The sequence below is a fragment of the Moschus berezovskii genome, chromosome 24, assembly GCF_049115385.1.
Source record: "Moschus berezovskii isolate FMDL1 chromosome 24, NW_MosBer_1.0, whole genome shotgun sequence".
Lineage (NCBI taxonomy): Eukaryota > Metazoa > Chordata > Mammalia > Artiodactyla > Moschidae > Moschus > Moschus berezovskii.
Window position 1 is genome coordinate 11,063,614 of NC_142483.1, and position 19,959 is coordinate 11,083,572.

The 19,959-nt window shown below is 40.5% G+C and overlaps 1 protein-coding gene across 1 annotated transcript in view; it reads left to right on the top strand.

The window, feature by feature from the left end:
* Positions 1-19,959, top strand: part of DOCK3 (dedicator of cytokinesis 3) — a 276,998-nt gene that overhangs the window by 154,240 nt on the left and 102,799 nt on the right. Inside the window, exons 10-11 of the mRNA XM_088831600.1 lie at positions 13,559-13,640; positions 18,815-18,875. Of these exons, the coding sequence (XP_088687726.1) occupies positions 13,559-13,640; positions 18,815-18,875 (143 nt within the window). The remainder of the gene's footprint in view (positions 1-13,558; positions 13,641-18,814; positions 18,876-19,959) is intronic.

Here is a 19,959-nt window from a genome sequence, read left to right on the forward strand (position 1 = left end):
TCTTTACATCCTCTTTCTGAGGATACACAAAGCTTCTAAGACCTATCTGACCCCAGGCTGAGAAGTCTCCTTTAAGGTATGAAAGACCCACTCTGGAAATAGTCCCTTTGCTGTTTTGTGACCTGTACCTTGGCTTCTACCTCATCCCATCTGCCTACACTGGCTCCACACTCTGTCCCTCACCAGGCTGTGGTCCACCAGGATCAGTCTGTGGCTTCATCCTCCTACCCCTGAGGGTAATCCAGTCCATCCATGGCCCATCCAGTACCTACCCTGCTTGACATTCTTTAGCCTCAGTCTTGTAAATCAGGAGAACTCAGGATTCCTGGACTCAACCTTTTAAAAAAATTACTTTAAATTGGAGGATAGTTGCTTTACAATATTGTGTTGGTTTCTGTCATATATCAACATGAATCAGCCAGAGGTATATATATATATGTCTCCTTCCTCTTGAACCTCCCTCCCTGCTCCCAGCCCATCCCATCCCATCCCTCTAGGTTGCCAAAGAGCACCAGTTTGAGCTCCCTGCATCATACAGCAAATTTCCACTGACTACTTCACATATGTTAATGTATATGTTTCCATACTACTCTGTCAATTCACCCCACCCTCTCCTTCCCCCATTGTTGGATTTGACCTTTGATGTCTGTCCTTGGCCTTGTTCTCAGCTCCCTGAATTCACACTCCTGCTAGAGCCTGCCTGCCTTACCATGGTTAGTGCTGCCAAATAAGCCAAGCTGCTTATAAGCTCTCTGTGCTTCCATGTCTTCAACTCTGAAATAGTAATGTCTGCATCATCAAGGTGATGATCCATGTGTAGTCCCTAAATCAGGCCCTGGCAGACAGTAAATCTCAGTAAATATTCATAATTATTGCTATCATACATGTCGGAACTTTGCTCTTGAGTCCAAACATCAGTGTTTTTATGTGCTTTAGATGGGCTTCTGAAAGACAGGAAAGGCAAATATAGGTCTGTGGCCACTGCAGAGATTCTCCCCACCTCAGAGGCCCTGCTTTTGCTGGGACCTAGAAGGCACCCTCCCCTGGGACTTCAAGTGACAGAGTCTCTGTTAGCTTGAACAAGAGACAGACTCTTGTTAGCTGAATAACAAGGTAGTAGAGAGATTTCATAAAACTAAGAAGTCATCAGAGCCCTGTGGCAGCAGCGGGTACATTCAGAATACTCATTTATTGCTGTGAAGCCCATGAGAGCCTTTAAAGCAGGGAAAAGGTGTGTATATATAGATAGGAGCCTTTGGGGAAAACTGCCCCTTTATTATCTTTCATTTTGCCCTCAGCTACTTTGGTGTTTTGATTGTATAGTCCTTCTAAAGTTATTAAAGTCAAGTATCTAGAAACGAAACCTCTGTGCTCGATTCCTTGAGGATCGCAGAGATGTAGGAGGCACAGTCCCTGCTGCTTTACAGACAAGGACACCGGACTTAAAGGATGTGTTGGAGATCCCAGGACAATCCCAGTGTTCGTTCACTAGAAGGACTCATGGGACTCAGAGTTGTACTTGTGGCTGATATTTATTATAGCAGTGGAGTAAGGATACACCGGTGGCTTATTAGGAAGAAGAACCAGGTAGAGTCTGAAGGACTCCACACACAGGCTCCCTTATGCTCCCTCCGTCACATTAGGGGTCACACAGAGCACTGTCTTCAAATATTCGTTTCTAGTTAAAATGCAGTGACAGATGTGCAGTGTTTCTGCCCTAGGAAGCCCACTAGAGATCTATCAACCAACATTTTGGGGGGCTGGTTGTATAAGCACCCTTTGTTTAGTGTGTACAAACTGCCCAGAAGGGAAGCAAGTGTTCAGTATAAGCCATATTGTTCACATAAAAAGTCTAGGCACAGTGTTGGGAACACTGTAAGAGTCAGATCCCAGATGCCAACCAGAGGCCAACTTTGCCAGCAGGCCTGCTATGTTAACTCTTTTCTGTACAGAAGAGGTGCCACATACACACACAACCAGCTCTAATACTAACCCATCACAGTCACTGCTGTAAATGGTTAGATATTGAAGGAACAGGTCCCTTCTGACTGCTGGGTCACAGAAACATACCACACATTTGAGCTGGGCCTCAAAGGTTAGGCAGGGTTTGAGCAGCAGCAGAGAAGTGGGGAGATAGGACTCAGTGGGTGAAAAAAATAGTAATTTAGGGAAAGGCAAGCAGGCTTATCTGATCAGAAACAAGACATGTTGATGGAAATAGGGGAACCTAGGAAGGCAGGGAGAGGACAAATGCCACAAGACCTGGATTAATAAGTGGAGGCTTGTGGGTTTTATATGCAGAGATGGAACACCACTGAAAGTTTCTTTTTAAGACAAGAAGTCATATAGATCAAGGCATGTTTGCAGGAGATATATCTTTGGTGGTAGATAGTCTGGCCTGGCAGAGAAGGCAATGGCACATCACTCCAGTACTCTTGCCTGGAAAATCCCATGGATGGAGGAGCCTGGTGGGCTGTTGTCCATGGGGTCGCTAAGAGTCGGACACAACTGAGCGACTTCACTTTCACTTTTCACTTTCACTCATTGGAGAAGGAAATGACAGCCCACTCCAGTGTTCTTGCCTGGAGAATCCCAGGGACGGGGGAGCCTGGTGGGCTTCTGTCTCTGGGGTCGCACAGAGTCGGACATGACTGAAGCGACTTAGCAGCAGCAGCAGCAGTCTGGCCTGGAGGTCAGAGTCCTAGAGATGGAAGGCTACAGAAGATACCTGGATATGTTTCCCAAAGGCCTGGGCTTCAGAAGATGCTCATTAGTCTATGGCCCACCTCAGTGTATAGGAAGTATGTGAAATAAATGAAGAAGGCAAACTCTGACTGCGTCTGTGTTGTAGATTACCCTTTAGTACCTTGGCAGGCAGGCCAGAGAAGACTAGGCCTGTCGTAACTTGTGCAGTGAATTGGTACCAAGTGATGCAACATTCTACATGCAGAGAAGAGACTGTATTTACTTAAAAATAATATGCAACCTGTACTGACTAGAGTACTCAGAAGCTGCCAAATCCCCAACTCAGGTCTGCACAAGTGTCCGACTGTTTTGTGCCAGCCCTAAGCTCAGGTAGAACAAATCTTCCATGAAGCTGAAAATTACTCTCTGCACACATCTGGATTTCAAGGCTGCCCCACTCTCAATAAAAAGTTCAGAAGGGGCCAAAGGGCAGACCACATGGGATATGCTCACTGGTGATGCCTTATGTTCTGACTTCCTAGATGCTTGTCCCAGATCCCTGGCCATTGACATCTCAGACTGCCTCACTTGGGTCCTATACTCCTGGCTCACAAAATTTTGGTCCAGCTCATCTGTGTAGACTTCCTCATCGGGCTGTTTGATTGCTACACTTTCAAAAATCTACTTGCCTCTCACATACCCATTTCTGAGACCAGGAATGCCTGCCCAGAGGACTGCCATTCCTGAATCTGGCCCTCTGGACAACTTTCCTTCAGCCCCAAAACCCCAGCTCTGTACCCTGACCCTAGTGTTGACAGCATCACAATTTTGTGCTTTGGAGCAATGCTGCTGTGCAGTAATGCAGAGCCCTTTGTCTCAGTGACCATCTCCTCCCCCAACCCTAAAGAGCTGTGCTATCTAATAGAACTTTCTAGGACAATATAAATGTTCTATATATGGCAGAACATTGTGGTCTGCAAGGTAGCCACTAATTACATGTGACTGTTTAGCACTTGAAATATGGCCTGTAACTGAGAACTGTTTCTAATATCATTAATTTTAATTGAATATAGATAACTACATGTGGCTAGTGGGTACCATATTATAATGGCATGGCACAGATCCTGGTGGGAGTGACCTGGTGAACTGGCTGTGCAGGGTAGACTTAATCTAAGTGCCCAGGATATCAAGAGGAGGGCAAGACATGACACGAGAGGAAGATCAAGGAGAAGGTCCTTTGTGGTGTCAGATATATCCATTTGTGTACATTCCTAGGTATATAATATTTAGAAATGCACTAATTTTAAGTTGATTTATTTATTTTTGATCAATATTGAGTATTATTTTCGCTATTTAAGTATATGTCATGAAAGATGGACTTCCCTGGTGGCTCAGACAGTAAAATGTCTGTCTACAATGCGGAAGACCCGAGTTCGAGCCCTGGGTTGGGAAGATCCCCTGGAGAAGGAAATGGCTGTCCACTCCAGTACTATTGCCTGGAAAATCCCATGGAGAGAGGAGCCTGGTAGGCTACAGTCTATGGGGTCGCAAAGAGTCGGACACGACTGAGCGACTTCACTTTCTTTCACTTTCATAAAAGACAGTTGACTTCAGGAATTTGTATAGGCTTTGAGAGTCCCTTCAACTGCAAGGAGATCAAACCAGTCAATCCTAAAGGAAATCAGTCCTGAATATTCACTGGAAGGACTGATGCTGATGCTGAAGCTGAAACCCCAATACTTTGGCCACCTGATGTGAAGAAATGACTTATTGGAAAAGACCCTGAGGCTGGGCAAGATTGAAGGCAGGAGGAGAAGGGGACAACGGAGGATGAGATGGTTTGAAGGCATCACCGACTCGATGGACGTAGTTTGAGCAAGCTCCGGGAGTTGGTGATGGACAGGGAAGCCTGGCATGCTGCAGTCCATGGGGTCACAAAGAGTTGGACACAACTGAGCAACTAAACTGAACTTGAAGAATCCAAACTTAAGTTGTAGTCTTGTCTCTATACCGTGTCAGCAATGTCACTGTAATACTGTTTTTTAAAATATCATCAGTTTTTCAGTATTAAGGGAAAGTAAGAAAGATTTTGACATAGTGCAGTGAACACCATTCTTATACTTTAAAAAAAAATTAAAGTTCTCAAACACTTCATTCAAAATTTTCATACTTATGAAATCTTTATTTGCTGTTATTTCCTGAGATTATTCTGCATTTCTCAGTCTTATACTTTAAAAGCCTAGAAAATATCTAGTAAAATGTCTGACAGATAAAAATATTTATTTAGTTTTCAGATTGGCTGAGTTTTCTAGCTTCCATTCGAGAAACAATCAAGGTTTTTCTGTTTATTCTGTATATGTTTATTTTGGTTTTTGAAAGCTCTGCTTTCCATCAGGACTCCCTCATGATCTATTAAACTGTAAGACTTTGCTTCATTTGCATGGAAACAACAGAAATCGTGACAGGAACAAGTTAATAAGTATAAATAATATATATTCTGTTATCTCTAACTGGAGGACTTATGTAGTTACAACAGGCCACATCTGTAGATGTGTATGTGTATGTGTGTATTTTGTTTGACAGACCAGGAAAAACCTTAGACAAATACTATGATTTTTCTTTCATCTGTGAATATATATTCCTCTTATCCTATATTATGCTAAGCAGAGAAAAACATGAGTAAAGGAATGAAATTTAAAAAAACAATAATGTTCACATCATGAGCAAAGAGTGGGAAATCCCAGAACAAAAGATTATCAGTATGAGGGAGGAGGGAAGCGAGATCTGGAAGGTAGAATGAGAGTGGCCCATGGCACCTACTATTTTAACATTGCTTTTTTGACATCATGATTACTTCTCTGCAGTACTTCAGACTGCTTGACTTTTAGCTGAGAAATGTAAAAGTGTGGGGCTTCTTTAGTCCCTGTAGGTGTGATTAGCAAATTATAAAGAAAGCAGGACCAGCCCCCTGCCCTGGCTTCCTCACATGGAGGTACACCTTCCTCAGAAGTATTAATGGCTTGAATGTTGGAGGTGGCAAAGACGAGCTGACTCCACATTGTGCTGTCCTGTCAGTGGAGTCTCACCCTCACTTCAGCCTCATATGTTCATTTACATACTTTTTATTGTTAAAATTGTTACTGTTAATTTTAACATTATTGTTTAAAATTTTTTATTTTTAACATTGTTATTTTAAAATTTGTATTGGTGCTTCCCTGGTAGCTCAGCTGATAAAGAATCTGCGTGCAATGCAGGAGACCCAGGTTTCATTGCTGGGTCAGGAAGATCCCTTGGAGAAGGGATTACCCACTCCAGTACTGTGGGGGCTCAGTCAGTAAAGAATCTGCCTGCAATGCGGCAGACCTGGGTTCAATCCCTGGATTGGGAAGATCCCCTGGAGAAGGGAATAGCTACTCACTCCAGTATTTTTGCCTGGAGAATCCACATAGACAGAAGAGCCTGGAAGGCTGCATTGCATGGGGTCACAAAGAGTCGGACATGACTGAGCGACTAAGCACATTGTTAAAATTGGAAGCCTGATCCTGGGGTGAGAGCATAAATCATTTAGAGTAAAAACAACTGTTTGTAGCTCCCTGTGTAACTCATAATTAAGTTACCATTGAGTTCATTTTCTTGAGAAGTACATGATTTCTAAAGACCCTGTGCATGCATGTGTGCTCAGTCACTCAGTCGTGTCCAACTCTTTGTGACCCTGTGGATTGTTTATGGGATTTTCCAGGCAAGAATATTGGAGTGGGTTGCCATTTTCTCCCCCAGGAGCCCTTCCCGACCCAGGGATCGAACCGACATTTCCTGCCTCTGCTGCATTGACAGGCGAGTTCTTTACCACTGAGCCACCGGGAAAGCCCAAAGACCCTATAGGGCCTGTATAATTATAGAAATGCTATTACAACTTTGAGACTGTGTGATAACAGATTTACTCATGTGTCTCTTTTGCTTTAGAGAAAATTAAAAGAATCTGTTTTCTGGGATTGTCATTCAAGAGTCTCTGCTTGTTCCAAATCTGGCAAAATGCTGCCTCCCTGATCTCTAAGTCTTTTGGGTGGGAATGCCATGAACCTCAAAGAGACTCGGTGCCACCAGGAGTGCTAGAGTTGGGGCTTGGAATGGCCTTTCTAATCGGAGGGGTCAGGAGCCCCCTGTGGGTGATTGGGATCCTGGGACTAGCTGAGTTTCATTCACACAGCCCCTCTGGGGGCCTGTGCGACACGGACACTCTCAGTTCATCTCTAGGACAGGATGTGGTTTGCAGCATTTCCCAGATATATTTGCCCAGCGATCCCCTCCTCCCTTCCATCACACACTTTTTTTTTCAATATTCATTTCATAAGATGAAATACAGATAAAGCATGGGCTTGGAAGTCAAAGAGCTTTAGATTTAAATTCTAACTTTACCACTCCGCTTTTTTATCTCAAGTCAGAAACTTTGACTCAGTTTCTTCAGAGGTGAAATAACTGTTATGAGAATTAAATGCAATTAGGCAAGAAAAGAAACACTTTAAACAATGCCTGGTACACAGAAGACACTCATTAAGTGGCAGCTGTTAACAGCAGCTGCTGTAGCAAGTTGAGTGTGGGGCTATATCCCCCAACCACACCTTTTCCCTAAGCTTCACACTTGGGCTTTCAGCTGCCTGTTTTTTGTTCACCTGCATATCCAAGCAGGGCTTCCCTGGTGGCTCAGAGGTTAATGCGTCTGCCTCCAATGCGGGAGACTCGGGTTCGATCCCTGGGTGGGGAAGATCCCCTGGAGAAGGAAACAGTAACCCACTCCAGTATTCTTGCCTGGAGAATCCCATGGATGGAGAAGCCTAGTTAGGCTACAGTCCACTGGGTCGTAAAGAGTTGGACACGACTGAGCGACGGAATGGAATGGAGCATATCCAAGAGACCTCAAATTCAGCATGCCTATCTGAAATTTTGGCCACGTGATGCAAAGAACTGACTCATTTGAAAAGACCCTGATGCTGGGAAAGATTAAAGGCAGAAGGAGAAGGGAACGACAGAGGATGAGATGACTCAATGGACATGAGTTTGAGTAAACTCCGGGAGTTGGTGATGGACAGGGGGGCCTGGAGTGCTGCAGTTCATGGGGTTGCAAAGAGTCAGACACGACTGAGTGACTAAACTGAACTGATCTGAAATTTATATCTTCCTCCTTGTACCTTCTCTGGTCGACACTACCACATTTGGTTAACTGCTCCAACTGGTCAGCTTTGTCATCTAAATATACCTCACATCCTTTCACCTTTCTTCAGCCCCAGAACAGCATTGTAGCTTGCCAGGGCTGCTCTTCTCTGTCTTTAGCATGTTTTCTATGTCACAAGCCTGCCTTCCACACAGCACCTGAAGTGATCATGCTAAAAACTTATGAGATCAACATTGCTTCTCATAGTTTTAACTTTCAGAGCTCCTGTAAGGCCCATAATGGGGTTTTCCAAACTTGTTAATCCTGACAACCAACTGAGACCTTTTTAGAAATACAAATTCTTGGACTCCCTCCAAAATTCCTCCCCTCTAGAGATTCTGATCCAGATCTGGGATGGGGCACAGGAATCTGCACTTTTAATAAGCTGGGAGGTATACCTTGTGGTAGCCAAGGGGGACAACCCTCACATGTAATCCACACTGTGGGTTTGTCCTCTCTGCATTGCCCAACACGCCCCAGCTTTCCAGTGCCCTCTTCCACTTCCTGACCATCAAGCTGCCTTGGTGCACACTTCTCCTGGAATCCCCTTCCCTTCCTCTCTAACTTTCCCTTACCAAATGCTCAGAGTCTAGCAGTATTGCCAGAATGTGTCCCAGTATCTCATTCAGGCAGCCTGTCTTCAGCTCATTGGAGCTTGTCAGCCCATTTCTGTGCAGTTAATTATAGAATTCTCACATTGTGTTGTCATTTTTGTTCTGTGTCTCTTTCTCCCAGCAGACTCAGAGCCTTGAGGACAGGGACCATTTTATTTCTCCATTACCATCTTCTTGCTTAGATTCTGGAACATGGTAGGGGTTCATGAATGCTTGTTGAAAGAATAAAAAGGAGAGAGGGAGGTTGGAAAGAACTCTTGACTTGTACTAGGAGGCATAAAAATGTTCTTTGGAGCCCTGATGTGTCTCAGGCACGGGTGGTGGTTAGGAGGGAGGCCTAAGTAGGGAGGATTCCTGCTCCTGTCCCTTCTCTCTGCCTCTGATTCAACCAAAGCAGCTCTGTTATTAAATTTTTCATGTGTAGGTGAATAGTGTAAGGTCTTGTTGAAAAGGGAAAAGTTGGTACTAAAAATAAATTTGAAAACTGCAGCACTGATTTACCTTAATGAAATCCCTTTATGCATCTCTACTCTCTGTGATTTAGAATGAAGTGGGAAAACTTGAAGAACTTGAGAAATAAAGCCAAGGATCTAAATTGGAAACTGCAACTGTGAGGCAAAGATTAGAGATTTCCTAATCTGTTGGGTTGTGCCATGTAGTATGGTCTTGGGGCCACTTGCTGCTTTCAAGCACCTGGGGAGTTATCATGAGAGAGATACTAAGTGGTTGGCATCCATTTCCACAGAGGCCAATGTGAAGAAGTGTGAAGATTACATTGAAAGAGCTGTGAGCATTCCTCTGAATTTATTTGAGGTGCGTGCTTGTATTTCCAAAGCAGAGTCTTCAGTAAATAGCCTCCCTAAGGAATAAGACTTTGTCCCTGCCTCAGCACTTGGCACGGACTACCACCTCATTGTTGGTCATCAGACATTTGCTGTGGGAATGCATGAATTACCATCAATGGAAAAGTGTGTGAAATGCACTACCACCCAGGAATTAGGACTCTCATAAAAGCAAATGATCTTAAAATTAAGACTCTATTAGACTTGACACAGATTCAAATTATGGATTTCATTTGTAAGAACTTGCTCAATAATATGAAATTAATGTAGCTTAATATACTGTTCATGCATAGCTCAACATAAAGACAAGTAAATGTAGAACAGTTCTCACATAACATTGCTTATTAAAGAATCAGAATTTAACCATCTCTTTTTTTCCCTCTTGAAAGAATTAAGAGTTTTTTACCCAGAGAAAACTGACCTGTCACTCTCATATAGAGGTGTGGATGTTTGTAAAGTCTCTTAAATAAATTTTACTCTTTTGGCCACAGTTCCTTTCCCACTTTTAGGATATATGAGGAGTTGTGCCTCTCATTGGCAAATAGATTCACTCAGCATTTATCAAATTGTATCTGTACAGATTCCATGGTCTTATGCAGAGGCAGGTTGTGGGGTCAAAGGTCACCTGTCCCATTGATACTGCAACACATAATACCATTTCAAGACTCTGAGAAGTCCTGGGGGACAGAAACCTGTGTTTAATGCCATATGTCCCAGCAATATTGACCACTTCTTTTGCAGAAGAGCTGTTGCCAAATTAGGAAACATTGGATAGATGTTTGCCTTAAAATAGTTTGATTGTTAACAGAAAGCACCATTTATCTGTTATACCCATTGGTGAAGTCAGCAAAACAGGAAATAATTTGATTTATACCTAGGGCTCTTCGAAATGAAAAATATATGGCCACACAAAAAACTACCCGAACATCTATAGCAGCATTTTTCACAATAGTCAAAAGATGAAAACAACCAAAATATCTACCAACAAATGAATGGCTGACTGCTGGGTCACAGAAACATACTGCACATTTGAGCTGGACCTCAAAGGTGAGGCAGGGTTTGAGCAGCAGCAGAGAAGTGGGGAGATAGGACTCAGTGGGTGAAAAAAATAGTAATTTAGGGAAAGGCAAGCAGGCTTATCTGATCAGAAACAAGACGTGTTGATGGAAATAGGGGAACCTAGGAAGGCAGGGAGAGGACAAATGCCACAAGACCTGGATTAGTAAGTGGAGGCTTGTGGGTTTTATATGCAGAGATGGAACACCACTGAAAGTTTCTTTTTAAGACAGAAAGTCATATAGTTCAAGGCATGTTTGCAGGAGATATATCTTTGGTGGTAGATAGTCTGGCCTGGCAGAGAAGGCAATGGCACATCACTCCAGTACTCTTGCCTGGAAAATCCCATGGATGGAGGAGCCTGGTGGGCTGTAGTCCATGGGGTCGCTAAGAGTCGGACACAACTGAGCGACTTCACTTTCACTTTTCACTTTCACTCATTGGAGAAGGAAATGACAGCCCACTCCAGTGTTCTTGCCTGGAGAATCCCAGGGACGGGGGAGCCTGGTGGGCTGCCATCTCTGGGGTCGCACAGTGTCGGACATAACTGAAGTGACTTAGCAGCAGCAGCAGCAATGACTAATAATGTTGGACACCTTTTCATATCCTTATTGCCTCTTTGTTCATTTTCTAAACAGAAATGTCTACTTAAGTTCTTTTATTATTGAGTTGTAAGAGTTCTTTATAAATTCTGTCTACAAGTCCCTTATCAGATATATTATTTGAAAATATTTTCTTTCATTCAGTGAATCATCTTTCCCTTTCTTGATGGTGTTCTTTTTAAAAAATTTTTTTTAATTATTTATTTATTTATTTTTGGCTGCACTGGGTTTTTGCTGTTGAACATGGGCTTTCTCTAGTTGCAGTGAGTGGGGGCTACTCTCTAGTTGTGGTCCATGGGTTTCTCATTGCAGTGGCTTCTGTTGTTGTTCCCAGGCTCTAGAGCACAGACTCAGTAGTTATGACATGCGAGCTTAGTTACTCCACAACATGTGGAGTCTTCCTGGACCAGGGATCCATCTCCCCTGCTTCTCTTGAGCTTATTTGCCATCCCTCTATGTTCTTTGATGAAAGGTATGTTCAGATTTGAGTTGTTACTTATTGAGTTCTGAGATTACTTTATATATTCTCAATACAGTCCTTTCTTAGAATAGTTTGTAAATATTTTTACCCAGTCTATAGCTTGTCTTTTCATTTTCTTAGCAGTGTCTTTCAAACAGAAGATGATTTTAACTTTGATTAAGTCCAATTTATTATTTTGTTTTGATTCATAATATTTGCTTAATAATCTAAGATCACAAAGATTTTTCTACTGTGTGCTCAATATAGAAAAACAAATGTGAACAAGATACACAAAGGTACTTGTCTCATTTTTCTTGTGTGTATTCTTATAGTTTTTAGCTCTTAATATTTAGGTCTATGATAAATTCAAGTTAATTTCTTGTAGGCAGGGATCATGGTTCAGTTTTTTTATATGGATTGTTCAGCACCATTTGTTGAAAGTGTTGTTCTCCTTCACTGAATTTTGATACTGAAAGTTAATTGAATATATATGTGAGTTACCACATTTTTAAACAAAGATCTCCCTCACCTCAACATACCTATTTAACCGAAAGCTTATCACTTCCACGTCTTCATCTCTTCAAAGAGTGGTCTAGACTCACTGTTTCTGCTTCCTTCTTTCTTACTCTCACACTAAGCCTCTTTATCATTCCACAAAAAGGGTTCTTGCCAGAATCACCGGTGATCTCTGTTATGACATCCAGTGGATACTTTTTTTGTTGTCTCATGTGATCCTCAGTGTCCTTGGGCCTCAGTGATCCCCCCTCCTCTTTCAGATACTTTTTCCCCTAACTGATATAGCATCCCACCACTCTTCTTATTTTTCTTCTGTTTTTCTTTTTGATCCCACATGTCTACTCTGCAAGTTCTTCTTCTACCTATTTCTTTTATGTCAGTGTTTCTCAGGATTGTCCAGAGCCCCTTTTCCCTCTCATTCTGTGCATGCAGCCTACTATTCCCATCTAATTCCCTGGCTTAAGAATCTCAAATTTACATCTGGCCCAGATCTTTTCTGAACTTCATGTCTGCCCATTTAGCTGCCTACCAGGACTGTGAGCTCTAGGAAGAAAAGTGCCCTGTATATATTGTGTTCATATTTGTATCCCTGTGCTTAGCACAGAGAACTTAATGACTATTCATTGGCTAAGTGAACAAATGAATAAACGAACAAATTAAGCCACTTGTCCATTTGGTATAGCATATCTTATAATTCTTTTCCAATACTTAAGTATTGGCCCTTTTACTGATACCTGATACATGCAACGAGTACATGATTCTGGGCACAGGAGAAGCAAATTACTTTTAGAAGCACATACTTTGCGTCTGCTGTGACTCAGTTTTCCTGCCACAATTGGTAGAGAACTTTGGGATGCTGAGATAGGAATGAGACCCTCGGCACGGGCAGGAAAGAGGTAAGAGAGCAGGGAGACATTTCTCCAGATGTTGCAAACACTGTTTCTAACATTTTTCAGTTCAATAATTTCTTTCAAGAATTAACATATTGTTTAAGAAATAAAATATATTAATGGCCCTATTGAATTCTAAGTACATCTTTATAATTACCATACATTATTTCTTTTTTACTTTTCACCCAAGCTTTTGTAAGTCCCTGTAACATATTTTCTTGGCTCTAAAATGATTCTCAAAAAGTTATGCAGTAAGATGTAAACTGGGTAATGTAGACTCTTTCAGACCTAATGTTATGAATATTTTTGTGATGATCTGAGTGTTCACATCAAAGAATGTATTTGCTTCTTATGGACTTATTATTATGCCAGAGCTTTGAGGGTATTTGGGAAGAATACAGGACACAGTCCTCATTGCTGCCCTCGGGGAACACACACCTTTAGGGAGATAAAAGCCATCACTGGCAAGTAGACAGCAGCATAACTGACGCAGTTTGTTGTGTTTGTTGCATGTTGCTTGGCAAGAAGGATAGTCTCCTGCCACTAGACATGTACTTTTGGCCTTGCTTATCTCTAACAGGCTGTCCTGAAAGTGTCTAGGGTCTCCTTATGAATGCCCTTTTTATTTGTTCTGAAGCATGCAGTCCCTTAAATTTCTCTGTCTCTCTCTCTCCTACATTTCAGTGAGCGGTTTCTGGTGAGACTGAACAAGAATGGTGGGCCAAGGAACCCAGAGAAGATAGAACGAATGTGTGCCCTTTTTACAGTATGTGCAAATTCTCTTTCCCTTCTCTGCTGTTGACTCTAACTAGGGTCCTGCCCTGTGGATATTGTTGCCCTGGAAACAAGCACTAATTCTTACTTCCCCACACAGTGGTGAGAATAGAATTTGATTTATGTGTCTATCAGGTTTTAATGAAATATTTAAGAAAACTGAAATAAGCTACAGTTTTTAATTGAATTTATTTAAAAAAAATACAACCAGTACCTTTTACTGATGTACATTTTAGATGCATAATACTATATTATGCGATTTAATATAGTATACACTTAAAACTTGAGAACAGTCTGTCTTTCTATTCTTCTTCAAGACCACTGGGGATTTCTCTGATGTGTAAGTATAGTTTCTCTCACCAAACTTACAGCTTTGCAGTTTATTTTTTTTATGAGTTTATAAAAAGAGAGACAGACTAAATAGCCCTCTACTTTCAGACACCAAAGTCTTTAAGTGACATGATCCATACTTTAGTTTTTTCTAAATAACCATGCTGTTATTGTGCTCTCTGAGATCATGGATCCATCAGCTCAGAGAAGACTTGGTAACCTGCTTATTGAAAAGTATTAAGCCTCACAATACCATACTGTCTTTTGTATTCTTCAAGTTGATTCTGATTTACTAATTTTTTTTACCCAGTTATGAAACTTAACTGTCCAGCCTTATTCATCTCAGTTAATTTATTTGCTTAAGAAGAAAAGACTGTCACAATTTTCAGCCACTTTTGACTGTCATAGATTCTTTGATCTGTTTCAGTGATACTGAGATATATCAAAACTCGTTGAGTGCAGAGAGGTTTGATGGTGTCACAGTGCCACTGCCCTCGTGTGTGGTACATGGTTGATGGGTAGGTAACAGTCAGGTGTCTCAAGCCTTAACAGTGTACCTCAAACTCAAATGGGATTTATCTAGGACTCTGATATGTGACTTTCTCTGAGAGATAAAATTGGATTTGTTTACCTGAATTTTTTGTTCATTTACTACAACATTATTGCAGAATCAAAAGCCACTTTACAGGGATAGCTTGTATTGAAAGTACTCCAGATGTACAGAAGGATTTATAAATCTAGCTAAGCTAAAATGAAGTTTTGTACATTCTTGAGCTCAGTATTCAATGCTTAGGAGATAGTACAGGAAGAGAAAGCAAGAAAAGGAGACACATGAAGATGGCTAAGGGAACTGAGACCTTATAGCCTGGAAGGATCAGTGCTCTGTCTTCAGTAGGAGAACAAGGGAAAGAGTCCCAATTGCAGGTAATGGGATGTAGGTTAGAATATTGGAGGAGAGTGTGAGAGCACCTGAACACGGAGCTGGTTCTCTGGGACCGCCTGTCCGAAACAGAATTAGGATGAGATGAGACACCCATCTGTCTAGAATGTCTCAGTAACCTTAGGAGTCTTTTTTAGATCCTGATTCTCCAATATTGTTTGGTTAAAGCAGCAAAAGAAATTGGCGATTCCTTGTTCTTTGGCATTGTGGGAACATAGGTGTGTGTGTGTGTGTGTGTGTGTGTGTGTGTGCATGCTGTCCTTGAATATGATGAGTGCAGTCCTTGTCTCTTGAAAAATGAACTTAATTATGAAGATATTTGAATATAATTACAGTAAATCAAAATTTTCATTTAGCAGCATTTTAATTATCTGTATGGGCTCAGAGGCCTAAGCTGTAGCTCCAGCTTTATAAATCAGAGATGCACATAACACATAGGATGTGCTCTTACTCTGCCACAATGGGAAGGCGCAAGGTTGCTAAAAATATCTACTTTTATACTTCCTTTTGCAGTACAGCCCTGGACTTTTTTTTTATACAAAAGGAGAATGATTTGAGGAATTTTTTTCAAAGCCCAGAATAGTTTTGAGCAAGTGTGTCCCAACCAGGGTTTTCATGTTTTACTTTAAGCTTATATGAAATAATAATTTTGACGGAAACTATTTTCTGATTATCCAAGGCTTGAGTTCCTCCTGTGGGCCAAAGGAGTTTTCCAGATTGGCATGTGTGTTAACAGAGTTTCAGAGGAAACGCAAGAAAATGCTGCTACATCTGTGGTTCATGCTGACCTGTTAGCTTCTTTTAACATTAGGAAAAGAGAATCGTACGAATGGAGCACTTTTGTAGGATTACTTAAGCTTACCTCAGAGCCGTATTACAGACAGTCATGTTTATCCATACACAGTCTTGCTCTTGGTAAATCCTGTATTTTTCTGACCACGTTAGATTTCAGAGCTTCCTGTGCAGGAAGAATTTTATCCAAGAAGGAAGTGTTTCATGCATTTATGATTGTCTAATACAGTGAAGACTTCGATGACTTTCATGATTAACAGTGGCTGTGTGGTATGAGCACAAGAGCGCATGTCTGTGTATTTATTCCACAACCCCATGGACTGTATTCTGCTAGGCTCCTCTGTCCGTGGGATTCTCCAGGCAAGAATACTGGAGTAGGTTGCCATTTCCTCCTCCAGGGGATGTTCCCACCCAGGGATCGAACCCGCGTCTCTTTTGTCTCCTGCATTGGCAAATGGGTTCTTTGCCAGTAGCGCCACCTGGGAAGCCCAGATATCCAATGCCTCACACACAGTGCCTGGCAAATACTAATCATTTGTTACATAAATAAATTAATAATGCTTATTTTCTGTTATATTTTGAGTGACCAACTCAGAGAATGAACTTGTATCGTTTTCCCTGCTTTTGTTGGCATTACATTTTTTCCATTTATTTATACTTTTTCACATTTCAAAATTGAATTTTAGGTAGTAATTTCTTGGAATTAAGAATGGACTTAATTATTAGCATAATAACATCATTTATTAAAATATTGCCTCCTTTTATGCAGCATAAGAATGAATGCATTGGCTGTGTTTTATATTTGTAAATCCCATTGTCTCTTCAGAAAAAGGGTAGTCCAGGCATAGGAAAGTAAATTGACTTTTCCACGTTTCAAATGGAACCTTAGTAACTGAGCCAAGATGCTGATCCCTGAGTCACTGTCGTTTCTACCCACCAGGTGGTTGGGAACCAGCTATTTAGTTATGTAGGATCAAAGGTTATAATCCAGTGAGTATATCTAAATTCAGACCCTGCTCACCAGATGAATGGTGGATGAGTCACCTCTCGTCCTATCCTGGTTTTTCAGATCTTGTGACATGGATAGCCACACTTGGTACTTAGTATCAAGAGAGTGTATGTTTAGTATCAGAGAGTGTATGCTTAATAACTTTATGATAAAGTGTTTAACCTTGCTCTTATGTTACGTTGAATTTTGACAATGAAATTATGTGGATCTCAGCAAATAATTATACCTAAAATATTTTCTGATACTGATTATTATCATTTTATTTTTATTGACCTCAAATAAATACCACAGAGAGTTCTGAGTACCATGTACAAAATGGTCAGAAAGAAGCCCTACCCAGCCACTCAGAAAATACCATAAATTATATTTTAGGCTTCTTTATTTTCTTCACCTGAGTAGAATCAAGGGAGAGGTCCCATGCTCTTGGGTACAACCTGTCTGGTTAGTATTTGGTCATCTTTGGTAACTGGCTTGAATTCTCGAAGTATATTGAGATTTATAATTATACCAGTTATTTGATAGTTTGGATTAATAAAATCCAGCCTGTGTAGAAGGTCAGTTTACTTTGAAATGTGATCTTTCAGTAATAGGTATGTTTCAGTTCCCATAAAATGGTAATTTACTTTTTAATTTCATTATTTGTTATTTAGTAGCCATCTTAATATTTGTCAAAATATATAGTACTGTTTTGAAGGTATCACTTTAAAGGAGTTATTAAAATGGAGTCTAAAACATCATTTTTCAATATCAAAAGATACCTTTCATGCAAAAATATATCTCTGTGATTCCAGAGATACCAGTTTATGTTGAATTGTTTTGTAACCCACTTCATTGTAAGTATATTTCATTATTCCATCAAGAATTTGGCAAAATATTATGACCATGTAAAATCTCAAAGTTTCAGTTTCACCATTACACATTACTTTCTAAGGCCTCCTTTTCTTTCATATGTTTAGGACCACTCTACAGGGCAGACCTGGGGTTATGATGAAGCAAGCAAATCACAGGATTCTGAGAAGGAGACCTTAAATTTTGTAACTTAGATGCCTTGCTTGCCTCAGCATAGACCTAACTCTGCCACAGGGTATAAACATACAGCAAACATGGTGGTTCTGGATTCAGAGCTCATGCACAGTCATGATTGCTGCTTGATCGTTTGTTTTACTGCTTTACTGAAAAGAGACAAGCATCTGGGACTAATCAAAGGATGAAAGATGGGAAGGAAATGGAACTAAGGGAACTTTTCCTGGAAGCAAAAGGGAAATCATGGGAAACTGTCCCATTAAAATAGAGGTTACTCCTTCAGTCATCATTCATAACAATGGCTGGGAGTGAGCAGTGAGTTAATAACCTGGTGAAAGTCAGAAACAATGTATATTAAAGGAAGTTTTATTACTTCAAGTATAATGTGTTAAAGTATGAAAATACTCTATTTCAAAATGTGTTCTCAACATAAATAATGCATAAAATTATTTTTATTAATGTAACTCCAGTTTTAAAAGTGTCTAATTAAAAGAAGCCCTTAAAATTTTCCAGATAAAATTCCTTTTACTTTATACTTCAGCACAAATTATATATATCTAAATTTAGAAACAGGAGATCTAATTATTGAGGTTTCACTAAAACCAAAGTAATCTCTTTTCAAGGGAACATATCTAGTGTGTGGACAACAGAATGAATGTACAATTAATAGAGTAGACTTTCAGCATTTGTCATTAATGAGCCTTTTGGTGTTTCCCCTTTTTTTTTCTACATTGGGAATTTCTTTTGTTACAAACTGTTCTTACATGATTTTAGAATAAACATGGATAAGCCAATGTCATGAAGATTTCTAATGTGAGAACTTTTAGAGATAGATGGTCTAAATAAGAGCTGAGAAAATATACTGTCACTGTAATAAATTCCAAAGACATTTAAGATATCCAAACTTTCACTATAGGAATCTTATAAACACTTAGCTTCTTTGTGCTTAAACCCCTTCCCCCATCTATAACATATGCTAAAAGCAGCAAAAGCAATCATTATGAAGGTTCAAAGTTTAATTTTAATTATTTTCTGTGCATTCATTGCCTTACTTTACTTACTTTTTTCTTAGGATCTGAGCAGCAAGGATATGAAGAGAGATTTATATATAGTTGCCCATGTGATACGAATAGGTACGGTCTGCTTTATCCAGTCACCTGTCTGAGACCAGCCCAACTTGGGATAAGTATCTACTGTTTGACCTCTGTCTTCTGAGCACTTGACTTTTAATTCAGATCTCAGGATTAACTCCAGCTTGTATTGTAGCTGTACCTTAAGTTTAGCTGCTAATAATGGCTGAACTTGATAGAAATGAAAGCATTTTCAGCTCCCTGTTTGTTTTTGGAGCCCTACTTTTAATTTGAAGTTTGTTTGTTTTTTTTAACATTTGCTCCATCTAATGTTCTGCCTCTGATCAGCCCTCTACCTCAGGGATTTTATAATGAGTTGCCAGCTTAACAGGTAGTGAATAGCCTTTGCTGTGTTTTGTATCCAAAAGTATGTGTCTATGCTATTTTTTCACAAAATTAGAGTTCCCATCATTACTACATAAGATGGATGGTATCTCCCTTCTACCTGATGCAAGCTTTCTACCTGTGGTTTGTTTGCCCAGTCTTATTTCAAGTTTATGACATAATTTGGGGGCCAGTGCCTGACCAACCCTTCCTTCATAGGTTTGAGTTCTGGTATGTCTTGTCCAGCCAACAAAACAGCTCCTTTGCTGTACTGCTTTTTGTTCTGCTGTAGTTTGCCTTTTGTTTTGCTGTGTATAATAAAGCATCTGTTGAGGTTCCACTTGTGCATTTTCAAGTCCTCTTTTCACTGTAAGCACAGCCTTGGTAAGCAGGACAAGCGTGTTCCCATATGGCTCTTGCTTCTGCAGTGGTTCAGGAGCAGCTTTGGATGGAAGAACAGTATATTGTCTTCCTTATCTGTGAACACATGACTTTTACCTGGCAGCTACAATACTAAATTGTGTATCCTTAATATATCCAAGAAGTTTAAATCTGTTAGCACTTTAGTTTTTCTAAGAAATTCATGAAATCGCTGTTTCATTCTCATATGATTAATAAATGGACTGTTAGTGTTGAGACAGGTAGTAAGGAATGTGGTGCAGGGAAGAAGCACTGGCCAAGGGCTTGTTTGTCATTCCTCTACATGAATATCCTTGCATCCTTGGATGGCTCCCTTCATCTTTAGTCTTCCAATTTAGAGGAT